Below are 15,295 nucleotides of genomic sequence, written 5' to 3'. Positions count from 1 at the left end.
GAGCTTCGAGCCCCATGATAACAGCTCAAGTGACAGCGTCTTTATGGCCCCGGTATTGCTGTGGGCTATTTTCACATTCTTTACCGTCACCTTGAGCTAGCAATAGCAACCTAAGAAACTTGTTTTCATTTCGGGAAGAGAATATAGCCAGAAGAGAATGAGTGATCGCCGAGACGCTTAGAGCTTACCCATTGGGATCTTGAGATAAGGTCCAGGGCAGCAATTGGCTAGTTCACTATATGAATACAATGAAAATTATATTAGCAACAATGAAACAACTCATCATAGTCACTATAATTACCTAGTAGCCATCATATAGCTTCACAATTTCTCAAACTCGTTAATGCCGACTCTCCTGCCATATGGCACAAGCACCGACACAAGCCGCAGCCAAAACTAAGCTCGGCTCATTCAAATATCGACGTCACCTTTAAGCCGAGCTTCTCTCCAAATCCAATCTTACAACCATTTTTATTTCTCCCACGACTTTCCTCCTCTCAATTGAATCTCCCTCCCCAAAACCACACCCTCACCAAATTAATCTCACAGCCGCCGCCGCAATGCCGCCTCGAATCCGCCTCTCCGCCTCTCCCTCCCTCTCCTTCACCTTCCGCCGCCTCTACTCAACTCCCTCCGAGCCCCTCATCCGCGTCACGAACCTTCCCGCAGGCTCAAACGGCCACATCCGAGTCCTCGAGCTCAACCGCCCGCAGGCCCGAAATGCAATCTCCAAGGACCTGCTAGCCTCGCTGCGCGCAGAGATAGACGACGTGCAGAGCCAGTACGGCCCCAACGGCGAGGAGAAGACTACTGGAGTCGACCAGAACGGTCCCACGAGAGCTCTCATTCTTGCCAGTGCCATTGATACCTGCTTCTGCGCTGGCGCAGATCTGAAAGAGAGACGCGGCTTTACCCCAGAAGAGTGCGTATAGATGTTCCGCCCTCTGTTCTGTATCTCGCTCTCAAGCTGTTTGCTAATATCTTGTGACAGAACCGCCCAGTTCCTCTCCAACCTCCGCAGCACCTTCGCCAACCTCTCCAACCTCCAGATCCCAACAATCTCCGCCATCTCCTCCCTCGCCCTCGGCGGCGGCCTCGAGCTTGCCCTCTCCACCCACTTCCGCGTCCTCTCCTCCAACGCAACTGTCGGCCTGCCTGAAACCCGCCTCGGCATCATCCCCGGCGCCGGCGGCACCTTCCGCCTGCCTGCCCTCATCGGCCTTTCCCGCGCGCGCGATCTCATCCTCACCGGCCGCCGCGTTGCCGCCCCGGAGGCCTATTTCCTAGGCATTGCTGATCGCCTCGTCGAGGTCGTCCCGGAGGATGAGCGCGACGGCGCCGAAATCCTGCAGATCGCGCGCAAGTCTGCCCTGTCAGAGGCTGTCAGGCTGGCTCAGGAGATCTGCGAAGGAGGACCCATTGCTATCCGTGCTGGTCTGCAGGCCGTTGCCTGGGCTAGGGAGGAGAAGGAGAATGAGATGTACCAGAGGGTCGTCAACACAGAAGATAGAAATGAGGCGTTGAAGGCATTCCAAGAGAAGCGAAAGCCCGTGTTCAAGGGCCGGTAAAATTACAATTTAATAGAAATATTTAATGAAAAATGAACAAATCGTTAATGACAATCGTGCCCTGTTTGGGACCTCTCTTTATACGTATGTTTGCGAGTGATATCCTCTTGTTTCTTTATAATTGAACACAAACGCCAACACCAATGATTCTGCAAGTTTAGTAATCATCTCATCATAAAACTACCTAGAAGCTAGAAGTAGACAATTCCATACATGTTCTTCAAGTGATTATGGGTACACCGTACGCCTCTTTTTTTTGTCCCTTTACCTGCCATGCATTAATACTGCCTCTCAGCCAACTGAATTGCCCCCCCAAAGTCAATAAAGTATTTCTCCCTCTTCTATCATACCTTCTCACTCCTTTTTTTTTTTTTTTACGATTGAGTTGCATCTTCCATGATTACCGTCCTCTGAGATTCTTGCGGCTCCTGCGCCACTGCATCCACCTCAGGGGCAGTTTCTGGGTCATTTTCTTTCTTTGCGTCAATAACCTCAACATCTCCGTCTCTATCCGCTGAAATTGAGGGCGCTGACACAGCCTCAACGGCTGACTTCGTTGCTTCTGCCTCTACTTGGCCTTCCTTGTCCTGACCGTCGCTTTCTTCCTTCTTAAGAGGTTCTCTTTTAGGGACGCTGACATATTGATCCTTGTCTTCGTCGCGCACGTAGCAGAGGTAATATGGCTCGCCGCTAGTGCTCAGAGTCTGTAGTACTTCTGCAGTATCTTTGTTCTCCTTCACATCCGCATCGTTATACCAACGCCAAACGTTGGCTTCGAAATCGTGGATCCAGACCCAATAGTGCCCCGATGTCAGGTGGCCACGATGGCAGATGACGGCATGGAGGCGGTACGAAATTTGCTTTTGGCTGCTCATACTTGCTTCAAGTGCCTCTTGTCGTTGGCGTAGTTCTTTTTCCATCATTTCCAACACTGCAGCGTGTGTCTTCTGTATGTCTGTAATCTTATTGGCGGGCTTCTCAAGAGTAGTCTCTTTAGTGGCATTTGCTGGCGTTATGAGCAAAAAGTCATCTTCTACTGGCCCATCAAAATCCCAATTTTCAGAGTCTATTTCGTCTTTCATGAAATCGTCGGCTCCGTTGGTCGCTTGATTCGCCGTGCCATCTGTAACCTCATTTTCACCCCCGTAGTTCTGGAAAAATGTCATATAAGTAGGATTGGCTTCGACTTTCGCCAGTTGTGACTTTATGTCAACAATTCGCTCTGCAGTCATCCAATCCTCCACCCTTTGCTGAAAAATGGGCGAGTTATGGGGGGCGTCCATGTATCGATCGAGGTATAAAGTCTCAGGTATAACAACTGGGTTGCCGTTCTTGCTGCCCATAGATTGCGAGCGCTGAATAAGAATGTGTAGGACCGGCGGTAATGTCTTGATGGCGGTGTATCGTGAGAGCTTGCTTTCTTCTAAAATCTGCTGGTCGAAGTTTCTTCCGAGGGCATCGTACAATGAGCAAGGTCCTTCAGCTGCCGGAAATGCCGTAATTGATCTATCAAAGCTAATTTCATGTTGGTACTCCTTTTCATCAAACTTTTTAGTATAATTGACTGTTGTAACGAAGAAAGTCTCCATAATTTTTTCCAGCTGAATGCCGCTTGTGCTGTCAACCGAAGTTGGGCGAATCGCTGCCTGGAGACGATTGAGAATGCTGCCCATGACTTCCTCAACATCCTGCTGGTCGGTTCCCGAAGATCTTTTCTGATGCTCAAGGGCGTTGAGAACTTTTTGATCTACCGTTTCTGGCTTCTCTATGTCGATCATATCAACATCAGCATTCTCTTGCCTGGCATCAACAGGAGTGTCTTTAGACTCGTCCACGTCCACTGGAGTGACCGGTTTTTTGTCGTCTTGTGGTGCTTCAGTCATTAAAGTGTCATCCCCTAAGTCAATAAGTATTGGGACGGATTGTAGCTGGCTGTTGGTATCCTCTGTCACTGTCTCAACCTTCTCATACGAGCGGTCTGAGCGAGCGTCATCTTGATCAACGAGAGTTTGGGTGCTAGAACGGCTCCGCGTTTCTATCGAATCTGACACAGCTTGCACAGAAACATTTACCATGTTAATATCATCATGGCTCTCTGTGGGAGGAGCAGGCGATGGGCGGGCGGGCAGGGGCGGAGGGTTCACTGTCGTTGGAGTTTCGGACGGCTGTTTGGAGCCAGACAGGAGCGTGTGGGTTGATAATAAAACTGCGTTGGCGAGTCTTTGAGATGGTCGAGTGGCAGTTCTGTCAGAAGTTCGAAGATTTTCGAACAGCGTGGCCATTTCTTCCGCAACTACATGATAAACAGTATTAGTTCTCATAAGCCGTTACTCAAAGTTCCAAGAATAGGCTGCACTTACATGCTTGCGCAACAACAGCCTCGCCGCGATCCATTTGCATCTTGTTTCCGCCAAGTCGACGTGCCTGTATGCTCTCATCATTCAAATCTAACCGCAAGCTATCATAGTTGAATACAATATCGCGTATAGGCTTCACAGTGAAGAGATACTGGAGTAAACTATTTAAATAACAAGTGTTGCCGATGTTGTGCAGGCCCATGGGAAGATTCAAATTGGCTGCTCTGGAATCGCTGTTCTCGAATTCAGAATTGCTGAAGCCCTGGGCATGGCGAAGTTCCAAAACTGCATGTTTGAGTGAGGGTGAGGACGTGTGCTCAGCGATTGAATCCAATGCGTCAAGGTATACGGCCTTGGCTTCCTTTGAGGTGCTTGCTTCTAGCTGAGATTTCATTTAGTTAGCAATATGATGTGAAAGGTGGTAGCTTTCTTTCATATATTTTCATCTTCTTTTGGGGTCTTTATTTTCTTTTTCGGCCTTCCCTTTTCGTTCTCTTCTCTTTTTCTTCTTCTTCTTCTTCTTCTTCTTCCTCTCTCTCTCTCTCTCTCTCTCTCTTTTTTTTTTTTTTTTTTTTTTTTTTTTTTTTTTTTTTTTTTTGGTAAAAATCACTTAAAATGAAATATAAAAATCTCTCACTTACCTTTGCTTTTGTAGCGTCAACCGCGTTCTGCCACGGCCCGTCTACTGTATCTAACCCAAGAACCACTTTGGATGTCTCAAGAGACATCTTGGCATCAGCTTCCATGAGTAGTGATGTTTGATAAGAATCATCGTTGGATGACTGGGCAATCCATAAAAGCATGCTCCTTGCAGTACCCGCATCGGATGGGTCTCGCACTAACTTTTCTCGAAAGGCTTGTATCGTTGCCTTCGCGCTATAATTGTTAGGCGGGCTGAGGCCAAGAAATTCCAATGCTTGAGAGACAAGCCCATCATCATCGCTGTTATGGTGTGTTTGAAGCTGGCTCTCAAAGACAGATGATTGAGTAATGGCGTAGTCAGATAGGAGTTCGTTGTTAATATCACTCGCAATGGCCATTAAAAACTCAACAAACTCCCTTCGCCTAGAAGGCGCAAGTTCCCACTGTCTTTTATAGGCATTTACAACGATCTCTTTTGATTGAGAAGGCAAAACCCCCATGAATTTATATCGGCTCTCATTTACAAGGGGATTTGCGTCAAGATGAGGAACTTCAGTGCAGCCCAGGTGATTATGCAGAGCAGTAATACAGAATGTTGGGCGTTCAGCGGTACTTCCAGACTTGAATATGAGATTTTGAACTTCAGAACGCACATCTTCAAGATAGGCGCGAAATGTGCCAACCTTGGTGCTCCCAGATATACCATCTGCTGGCGATGGAGGTGTTGGAGTAAATGATCCTTCATCGACTCCATCGTTGATTTCGATATGCTCTTTGAACTCAAGTTCTCGAAATATGGAGAAACAACGCGGTCCGAACAAAACTGCGAATCTCTTATTCCGCTTTGAGATACTCCTGGCAGTCTCGGGGGTCGTCTCCAAGAGATTCTTCAGGTACGTATTAAGGTTGGATGGCGCTTGGTGGGCCCAGTCATCGGTAGCGCTTTCGTATCGTGCAGGTTCATCTCTTTTCGCGGCGTTCAACTGTTGAAGAATGGTCTCATGGTCTAACAAGAGATTCACCCACCACGAGGCCATCCGCGGTTCCGATATTTCAAGGGTAATCTGGAACGTGCATGGCGGAGCTGAGCAGGCAAAATACTCGCGAGCCAACAACGGATAATACTTGGACCGATCTCGAGTGATATTAGCATCTTTATCAGATAAAACCCAAGTTAAATGATGCCAGGGAAACTGGGTATCTCCGATGGGCCAGTTACTGTGGCTCTGGTGGCACAAAAACTCGGACTGCTCTTGCTCCCATTCAACCCGGAATAAGAAGTGGTAATGGCAATCCAGGCAGATGGCGGATAGAATTTTTGATGAAGATGTCGAATAAGACTGATTTCCATTGATAACTAGCTGGTGTGGGTGATCCCAAACATAATGACTATCCAGTTTGGCACGCCGAGCTCGTTCGAAAAGGTCACAGTTAGTGAAGTTATTGTTGATTAGCTCGTATATCCAGCGGCTCGGGTGACATCCTACACGGAAAGTTAGTTTAAAGGCTTGGTTTGGCAAGCATTAATATGAGGTCGGCATACCAAGTACTTCTCGCCCAACGAGACTGGATTTGAGCGGCGTCATATTGTGTGGAACAAACTCTGACTGCGTCCCAGGCAACGCCGCATAGGCGCTGGGTTCGAGGTCTTGCGACCGCAAATCATATCTGCCCCCCATGATTGTAATCTATCCGTGCGTCCAGCTGAGGCGAAATGATGTTGACTCCAGGAGGGGGCAAGGTGGTATGGAGATGGAGGGGTAGCAAGCGGCTGCCCCCTTGGATGCTGAAGGCTCAAAGCGCAAAGATGAGCGTAATCCGATCCCGCGATCCTGTATATCGACTGGCTTTCGAAATGGATGTTGATTCGGACAAGCAAGGGACGAGCTGCAGAGTCGAAGCCGCTTATATCTGCCTAGCAGGAGTCTCGTTCGGCGAAAGGCTTGGAAAGGGCATGGAGAGCTCGGCAGAGTGCTGCAGCTGTCCTAGAAATACGTCAGCCGCGGGGATCGTAAAGTCGGGACGTTGCAATGACGAGCCTCTGGGCTGCCCTGCGCAGCAAAGGACAAAGCGGCGTATGTAATTGCTTGCGTATGCAGTGGCGCGACCAACTGGTGTTTGAATAAAGTGTGCGTTTGCCTGGCCAAGGTCACGGTCGGCTGACGCAACCAAGGACGTCGCTGTAATCAACATGCCTTAGCATCTGCTAATTGCACTTCCAGGTTGGCGTTTGCAGCAGTAGATGCTGAGTCAGCGCCCTGAAAGGGGCGGCGAGTGCCCTGTAGCGTCACTGCGGAGTCGGTAGTTGCTGCAGCGAATAGCACTGTGCTGCATAGGTAGGTGCATGTAGGTGGGCGCCAGAACATATAAAGCCAAAGCAAAGAAGACGCAGCTTGTCTACTGGGGTTAAATTGTTAGGCCCTGTACATGGTAGTATAGGTAGGTATGCTTATATCTTCCCGCCTCTCCTTTACCATGTTTAATCAAACATCACCTTTTCATCATACAGCACAAATACCATATGGCAGCAGGAGACAGTGGGACAAATCGACAGCCAGATCTAAACTAAATATTATTTAGAGTAGAACAAGTAGAAGCGAGCGAAGAAGAAAGTGCAGTAAGAATGATAAGAAATAGAAATACAGATATTCTATATACTTCTAGACAAGAAGACGCACCAACGAGAGCATATCAACACTACCTTGGATATAAAATATATGCTGGCGCCACTCTCCTGGGCTTGCAAAACCTTCATTGACAGCACTGGATGTCTGTTAACTCTGCTACAGCACCAGCCGTGCCAATTCTAAAAATCTCTCTCGTAAAGCTCCTTTAACATGGAGTCCACATGTTATACCCCGCCATCTCCGCAGCCGGGAGTCTGATTGGATATATAACCAGCAACTTCCATCTTATCTGATCTTCTGATAAACCGCTCAAGTGCCTCTTTGTACTTGCATGCACATACATCTATTAATGCGTGTTATAACTCTAGACTTCTGTCTTGATAGAGCAGTCAAATACCCTGAATCAAGATGCCTTCCATAGACTCGCCTAGATATCTTCGCATAGGAGTCGATGTTGGCGGTACAAACACCGACGGCGTCATTTTAGATCCCCTCCAAGCAGCATCTCCAGGTAAAGGAATCCTAGCATGGCACAAAGCCCCTACGACTACAAATCCTAGCATTGGTATCAATGATGCCATCACTGCCATGTTCGAATCCGCTGCCATCCATCCATCCGAGATTGAGAGTGTAACTATTGGAACGACTCACTTTGTCAATGCTGTTGTCGAGAGAGACGCTGCCCGGCTATCTACTGTGGCTGTTATCCGACTCTGCGGGCCTTTCTCAAAACACGCTCCTCCTTGTGTGGATTGGCCAGATGACATGAGACAGATGATTTTAGGGCATTATGCACTTCTAAAAGGCGGCTTAGAAGTAGACGGCAATCTCATTTCGGACATTGATGAGAGAGAGATTAAACAGCAATGCGATATTATTCGCGAAAAGGGCATCAAGAGCATCGTTGTCAACGGGGTTTTTAGCCCGATAGACACCATAGAACGACAGGAAGAGCGAGCTGCGGCCATTATCAAGGCAAATTTGCCCGGCTATGATGTTCTTTGTTCCAAAGAAATCGCCAATCTAGGATTCTTGGAGCGCGAAAACGCAGCCATCCTGAATGCTTCCATCCTTTCCTTCGCCAGAAAGACCATTAGATCTTTCCAGGCACCGATTAAGCGTCTAGGTTTGCATTGTCCCGTATTCATCACCCAGAATGATGGGACTGTCTTGTCAGGAGAGATGGCAGCGAGACTACCCATCCGGACTTTTTCAAGCGGCCCAACAAATAGTATGAGAGGCGCAGCGTTCCTTGCCCAAGGTCAAGTATCCGAAGCAGCCATGGTCGTTGACATCGGAGGCACGACTACAGACGTGGGTCTGCTTCATGCTAATGGCTTTCCCCGGCAACAAGCTGCATATAGTGACCTTGCTGGCATAAGAATGAACTTCTCCTGTCCAGACATCAAGAGCATTGGACTTGGAGGAGGTTCTATTGTCAGGACTGACAATGGCTTGACTGTTGGCCCAGATAGTGTTGGCCACAAGCTCCAACAAGAGTCTGTTGTTTTCGGTGGCACTATCACTACCACTACAGATTGCATAGTGCAAGCGAACCCTGATTTGAAGGTAGGCGATGCAGATCTTGTAAAGGATTTACTTACTGGAGAGCAACTTGAACTTTTCAGAAGCATAATCCAGAACAAGATTGAGAAGGCCATTGACAAGATGAAAACATCTCCCGAGGATATTCCAGTTCTTCTTGTTGGTGGTGGAGCTATTCTGTCTCCAGACAAGCTTAAAGGAGCAAGTAGAGTGCTCAAGCCAGAGTGGGCACAGGTCGCAAACGCAATCGGGGCAGCCATGGCAAGAGTCAGCGCAGTTGTTGATACAGTCAAGTCTACAGAGTCAAAGACTACCGCTCAGCTGCTGGAAGAGGTTAGCAATGAGGCGATTGCAAAGACGATTTCTGCCGGAGCTTCGCCCACGTCTATTGAGGTGGTCGAGAAGGAAACTCTACCACTCCAAGTAAGAGCCACGATATTGAACATAGAAACAAGTAACTTACTAATTCTATGCTGTGTATAGTACATTGCCCATAAAACTAGATTCATTGTTCGCGCTGCTGGTGATTTCGATCTTGGAAAAATTGAAGTCAAATCAGCTCCTGAAGCCGATGACGAAGAAGAAAACATCGGTGACATGACCCAATATGAGAAATTGGCAAAGCGGCCGGAAACATCATCCAAAGAGCAGCAAGATAAGGAACTCGACATCCTCAACTATAGACCGACTGTCAAAAACCGCGTATGGTACATATCAGAAACGGACGCCAATTGGATCGCGACGGGCTGTTACATCCTTGGTACCGGCGGTGGTGGATCCCCCTACTCTCATTTAGTGCGTTTAAAGCAGGAGCTCCATAAAGGAGCAGTTGTGAGGGTTGTAAATCCTCATGACCTCGCCGATGATGATCAGATTGGCTGTGGAGGTGGCGTGGGAAGTCCTACAGTTGGTATCGAGAAGCTCCCCGCCGATGAGCTGCTGGAGGCTCAAGAGGAGATATTTAAAATATGTTCTCAGCCCGCCACTCATATGATTTCCATTGAGATTGGTGGCGGAAACGGCCTCCAAGCGATGATACTAGGGGCTAGCACAAACATGAACCTGCCAGCCGTCGACGGAGATTGGATGGGGCGTGCATATCCGACAAAGTGGCAGACGACGCCCATTGTTTTCAACGAGCGATCTCCGGTCTGGTCTCCCATTGCCATGTCCGATGGAAATGGCAATGTTGTTGTCATGCCAAAAGCAACGTCTGACCTTGCTGTTGAACGAATTTTACGAGCCGCTCTCACTCAAATGGGGTCTCATACGGGATCTGCTGAGTCTCCGGTAACTGGAGCAGAGACGAAGCGATGGGTTGTAGAGCACACCATATCACAAGCCTGGAGAATTGGACGTGGCGTTGCTCGTGCCCGAAAAGAGAACAGAGTAGACAATGTGGCCGAATCCATCATAGAGGAGTGTGGTGGAAAAGGGGCCGGCAGAGTGCTCTGGAAGGGCAAGATTGTGGGTGTTGAGCGGACGCTGAGAGGGGGGTATGTGTATGGCGAATGTTTCATCGAAGGAGTTGATGTGAGGCAGGATAGCGACGGCTTACAGCAAGGCGGAATTAGCCCAGCCTCCTTTAAAGGCACCATAAAGATTCCCTTCAAGAACGAAAACATTGCAGCTCTCAGGGTGCGAGACGACGGGAAAGAAGAACAGCAAGGAGATGTTTTGGCCATTGTGCCCGACTTGATCACTGTGATTGATGCACAGAACGGCGAGGCTATCGGCACCCCAGAATATAGATACGGGCTGCTAGTGGTCGTGTTGGGGCTCGCTGCGAGCGACAAATGGACAGGAAGCAAACGGGGCATAGAGATTGGGGGTCCTGCGGGCTTTGGGATCGATCACCTGAAGTTCACTCCTCTGGGGACATTTGTCAAGCCACAGAGCGTTATTGATGAATACGATCCCGGCGTCTAAGATCTATCCAGTATAGAAGAACAATACGCTATCCATCCCGCGTGTTTAGTACCTTACATAGGTATATCAATGATGATCTGCTTTCGGCGACAGCTGTCAAAATATGATAGGTTAGAGTGTTGGATAACAACATCCCCCTCATTCCATCTTGTTTACCAGTTGACGCCAGGTGATTAATTGCCCCTGGTCAAGAACTCGCACTCATCTATCAGGCTCAAGTTTAACTCACCGCCCAACCACCCTTTATTGCACCTTTTGCGAAATTTCGCAATGCTATTACCTCTTCTCTTCTTCAAAAGCAAACAACTCTACTCGAGGTATTACCCCAGGTGTTTAATTCCTCCTCGATTAAAAGCTTCCACCCATCTATCGTACTGCTTATAAGGCTGTAAGTTTAAATCAACAACAGCGACCTGTTCACTGGGCCTTTTGCAAATCTCTCATTTCTTTTATTCTCTTTCTTTCTTGAAGAGTAACCTGCCATATCCGAGTTACTATACCAGATAATTAATCCTTCCTCAGCCGAGAACTTCTATTTATCCAATTTTTTTGCCGAACAGGCTCAAACTTGACTCACCGCCAACGACCTTTTATTGCATCTTTTGCAAAATCCCCCGACTGTCTTACCTTTTCTCTTCTTGTAGAGCAACTCGCTTCGCTCAGGTCATCGCAATGGCCTCTTCACAGGATTTTGCAACTACTTCTGCTGCCAACGAAGATTTCACTCGGTATATCTACCCCCATCCACAGGACTATATTACTCGTCTTCCCGATGAACTCAAGCTCAATGTCACTCAACGCCTATCTATTGGCGACCTTGGGCGCTTAGCCCAAACTTCCAGGTTATTTTACGACTTCATCACTCCGATTCTGTACACAAGAGATAACCGAGACAAGTATCCCCGAGCTATTTTTTGGGCAGCGTCAGTCGATCCTGATAAGGTACCCAATAAGAACATTCTGGCCGTCTTGGACTTTTCCATTGAATATGGTGGTAACCCAAACGCAATGTATGTCTCAGCAGGGCCTCTTCCTTTCCGTGCTACTCCTCTTCATCTAGCTGCTGCCAGCGGCAAATTAGGCGTCGTCAAGAAGCTCTTGAGAAACAGGGCTGATCCCAACGCCCTCGGAAAGGGATTTCTTTACAATATGGAGCAGTCTCTTGACCACGGAGCATTCGATGTGAGAATGGAAAATATAGGCCGGACGATAGCTCTTTCTTCTCGTTTCGCCCTGTGGCGCCCGTTGTTCGTCCCATTTGTCTTGGGGCATGAAGGCATCATCCAAGCACTGCTGAGATATGAGGCTTCTCCTGTACTCGCCGTCACCGACCCCGACAGAGTGGGCTCTGATCCTGAGCCAGGCAGCATCAATATTCTACACATACTTGCATCTCAGCACGAGCGAGAGCATACAGATGCTACCGGTCTATCATATTTCAGCAAATACCGCAACCTCATTAACGTGCCCGTTCCAAGAGGAGAGGCGCCTTTGTCCATAGCACTGCGCCATAGAAACCTCGAATTGATCAGAGACATAGTTATGAACGGTGGTGACATTGAAGGAGTAAGCGAGTTAGGAACTACTCCGCTAATACAGGCCATCACATGCTTCTACAAAGAACGTACAACGGCGATACGAAAAGCATACATGGAACTCATCCGCTACCTAGTCGAAGACTGCAATGCCCATGTCGGCAAGCATCCCAATGACAGAGTGTACCCGACGCCATTGACTTGCGCCGTTACGGGCTTCGGCAAAGCCCTGCAATTCCCTTGGAAAGATGCAGTTGAAGATATATGCTCAATTATTACTCTCCTACTCAAGCGTGGAGCCAACATCAATGAACAATCTAACGATCAATATACTGCGCTCAATGTTCTTTGCTACGTTATTTGCCAGAGAAAAAATACCGATAAACTCATAGCTCTATTTGAGAAACTCGTTATCAATTGGAAAGCTGATATCAACGCCCATTTTCCATCCGGAGGATCCATTCTGGGATATTGTATCTTAAAGTTCGATTGTAAACCCAAGAGTTTCTTCACACTTCTGTTGAAATTAGACGCTAAACTCAGTCCTGATGAAATCAACCCCGTTTTCAAGATCTGGGTGAGCAACCGCAGCCTCCGCAATATAAAACCCGAATTCAATATGCTCGAGTATAGCAAAGCTGTCACTCAAGATTCTATCGATTTTGCATATAGGGCTTGTCTTAACTGCGAGAACAAGAACAAAATTTGGGACCAGCTGCAAAGACACTTTCCGGATAGCATTGTTCCCCAAGAGATTGCTGCAGAAGCTTTCCTGCGCGATGATAGCAACAAGCGGTTTGCCATTGCCTTGGGATTCAAGAACTTCGACGGCGGCTATATCCACACTGATGGGCATAGTTTCTTACATTTAATCGTCAACAGGCTTGAGAGATTCCAGAAATACACAGCCTCCCAAGCGATTTCCGATGCAAAAAAGGTTCTCAGATCAAATGCGTCTGTCACAGCTACGGACAACAACGGCAGGACGGCCTTGGACAAGCTTGTGTCCATGCGCAGGGAAGGTGTGAAATCTTACGACCCTTTGAGGCTCCTTTTGCATGATATTGAGAGAGAAGAGAAGCTTTTATGGAAGGAGTACGAAGACAAGAAACTCTCGGCGGGGGAATTTGAGCATAAATGTAAGGAACTTATTAAAATGTACATAGTAAGGTAGTTCCTCTAAGTAGTGGGAATTTCCGCTTCAGGAAGGTTGATATTGGATCTGCGTCTTTTTGGGCTTCCCCTCTTTGGCGGTCATCAGCTAAAAAGTATGCATAATTCGGTCTACTGATTGGGCCAAGAGGCTTGGCTAGTTTTAGAAGGTTAAACAAAATGGAGATTGAGGTTATCTGGGCATGTTCTATAGCAAGTCGGAGCCGGAGTATTTCGCGCTCAATAGTTCTAATCAGCTCATCTATCTGAGTCCATCTATCAGGCGGACATGGCAGGTGATCATTAGCATTTACTAAGAGGAATTCGAAGACGATAATATTTCATGCGGCTTATTTCTTGGTGAGTCGCACAACGCTGAGACATATTATGTGATAAAGCCAAAGATGGCTCCGAGGCCTATCATGCATGTTTGATATGCATTAGTACTAGTATATACACGTGGATGGACAGCAGCGAGATAAGGAGGGTATAAGTGGATGAGGCAGGAAGAGAAAGAGGAGTCAGGCGGAATATAAATTCATGCCCCTCTCTCTCTGCTTTCACTCGTCTTTGGGGCTGTCCATCGCATTGTATCATATTAGTTATTCTCGGAAACGAGAAGAGAACTCAGAGGCAGCCTACACCTTCACGCACAGTAAATTTACATCACACATTTGATCACCATGAGGCCATCCATCACAATTGCTCTCACCGCCGCCGTCGTGGCCTGGGCTGCTCCAGCTCCTATGCCCACACCGGTATGTGGCAGCCCAACCCATTCAATCTTACACCACGAAATTAAGAACTTTTGCTCATATGAACAACAGCCCGGTATTCCTTCCGATAGCACCGCCAGAACTCTTCTTGCAGGCCTCAAAGTTGCCGTCCCCGGCTCTGGCAGCGATTACGATCGCACCTTGTTTCCCCATTGGATCAACATAGCCGGTACTTGTGACGCTCGGTATGTCAACAATGTCAACACGGCACAGAAGCATTACGAGTATAAGACCAAGAGCTGACAGAAAATGATGACAGCGAATATGTGTTGAAGCGCGATGGTGACGGCGTCGTAGTCAACAGCGCCTGTGTGCCTCTCTCTGGCGACTGGGTCAGCCCCTACGATAATGCAAAGTTTACGAATGCATCGAAACTAGACATTGACCACATGGTTCCTCTAAAGAATGCATGGATTGTGAGTTTCCAACCTATTCTTTCTCTCTTCTTTCCATAGCCCTTGCTACATACCCCTCTCCATAATACAATACAATAGTATGGTGCGGCATGGCTTACACGCACAATTAACAGTCCGGTGCCTCGAGCTGGACCACACAACGGCGTCAAGACTTCGCCAACGACGTCACCCGCCCCCAGCTCTGGGCCGTCTCTGCAAGTTCAAACCGCTCCAAGGGTGACAAGAGCCCCGACAAGTGGAAGCCTCCGCTGTCGAGCTTCTACTGCACCTACGCCAAGTCCTGGATCGACGTCAAGAGTGCCTATGCATTGACCATTTCAAGCGCCGAAAAAACAGCATTGGGCAGCATGTTGGACTCTTGCTGAACCAAGATGATACACATATTCTTGTTTTCGCCTCCTCCCTTTTTGCATCTCCTCCTGTTGTGTCCATATTTTGCAACTACGGTATACGGATTCTCACGACGGCAAAGTCATCGCAATGTACATTGTATCCTTTCTTCCCTCCTCCCACACATGCTCAAAGCAAGGCTGCAATCGATTTGAAGAACAACGCCTCACAAGACGGGGACACAGCTTACCGCGTGGAAGCCCATCCGTTCGCTCCGCAGCCGAGAGGCAATGAGCATGTCTGGTTACATCTATTTGTCTCAAGGGGGATCCGGCGTTTGTTTGATGTCACCTGTCAGACATTGCCGAAACAGTATCTAAACTTAAGGGTAATATCGTTGGGGATAGTCGTATTTTAT

At 48.0% G+C, this 15,295-nt stretch overlaps 6 protein-coding genes across 6 annotated transcripts; 4 read left to right on the top strand and 2 right to left on the bottom strand.

Annotated features, from left to right (window-relative positions):
• The first annotated feature begins 442 nt into the window (after nucleotides 1–442).
• TrAFT101_003047 (uncharacterized protein) lies at nucleotides 443–1,619 on the top strand. Its single transcript, XM_024901760.2, has 2 exons — nucleotides 443–922; nucleotides 992–1,619. Exons 1-2 carry the CDS (start codon nucleotides 561–563, stop codon nucleotides 1,566–1,568), a joined length of 939 nt encoding a protein of 312 aa, XP_024764172.1. The 5' UTR covers nucleotides 443–560; the 3' UTR covers nucleotides 1,569–1,619.
• Nucleotides 1,620–1,942: 323 nt separating this feature from the next.
• TrAFT101_003046 (uncharacterized protein) lies at nucleotides 1,943–6,246 on the bottom strand (the record flags this gene model as incomplete). Its single annotated transcript, XM_024899420.1, has 4 exons — nucleotides 1,943–3,861; nucleotides 3,929–4,307; nucleotides 4,567–6,050; nucleotides 6,111–6,246. 4 exons carry the CDS (start codon nucleotides 6,244–6,246, stop codon nucleotides 1,943–1,945), a joined length of 3,918 nt encoding a protein of 1,305 aa, XP_024764171.1.
• Nucleotides 6,247–6,472: 226 nt separating this feature from the next.
• On the bottom strand, nucleotides 6,473–6,760 carry TrAFT101_003045 (uncharacterized protein; the record flags this gene model as incomplete). The annotated part of the gene is made up of 2 exons (XM_066126770.1): nucleotides 6,473–6,552; nucleotides 6,607–6,760. The coding sequence occupies 2 exons, from the start codon at nucleotides 6,758–6,760 to the stop codon at nucleotides 6,473–6,475; spliced, it is 234 nt and encodes a 77-aa protein (XP_065982877.1).
• Nucleotides 6,761–7,602: 842 nt separating this feature from the next.
• On the top strand, nucleotides 7,603–10,668 carry TrAFT101_003044 (uncharacterized protein; the record flags this gene model as incomplete). Its single annotated transcript, XM_024906139.1, has 2 exons — nucleotides 7,603–9,162; nucleotides 9,223–10,668. The coding sequence occupies 2 exons, from the start codon at nucleotides 7,603–7,605 to the stop codon at nucleotides 10,666–10,668; spliced, it is 3,006 nt and encodes a 1,001-aa protein (XP_024764170.1).
• A 672-nt stretch (nucleotides 10,669–11,340) lies between these two features.
• On the top strand, nucleotides 11,341–13,377 carry TrAFT101_003043 (uncharacterized protein; the record flags this gene model as incomplete). Its single annotated transcript, XM_066126769.1, has 1 exon — nucleotides 11,341–13,377. One exon carries the CDS (start codon nucleotides 11,341–11,343, stop codon nucleotides 13,375–13,377), a length of 2,037 nt encoding a protein of 678 aa, XP_065982876.1.
• A 661-nt stretch (nucleotides 13,378–14,038) lies between these two features.
• On the top strand, nucleotides 14,039–14,912 carry TrAFT101_003042 (uncharacterized protein; the record flags this gene model as incomplete). Its single annotated transcript, XM_024899494.1, has 4 exons — nucleotides 14,039–14,113; nucleotides 14,183–14,316; nucleotides 14,391–14,547; nucleotides 14,661–14,912. 4 exons carry the CDS (start codon nucleotides 14,039–14,041, stop codon nucleotides 14,910–14,912), a joined length of 618 nt encoding a protein of 205 aa, XP_024764168.1.
• Nucleotides 14,913–15,295: the final 383 nt, after the last annotated feature.

Source organism: Trichoderma asperellum, chromosome 2 (genome assembly GCF_020647865.1).
Source record: "Trichoderma asperellum chromosome 2, complete sequence".
Classification (NCBI taxonomy): domain Eukaryota; kingdom Fungi; phylum Ascomycota; class Sordariomycetes; order Hypocreales; family Hypocreaceae; genus Trichoderma; species Trichoderma asperellum.
The sequence above is the reverse complement of the archived record's forward strand: the minus strand, read 5'-3'. Positions and strand labels throughout refer to the sequence as shown.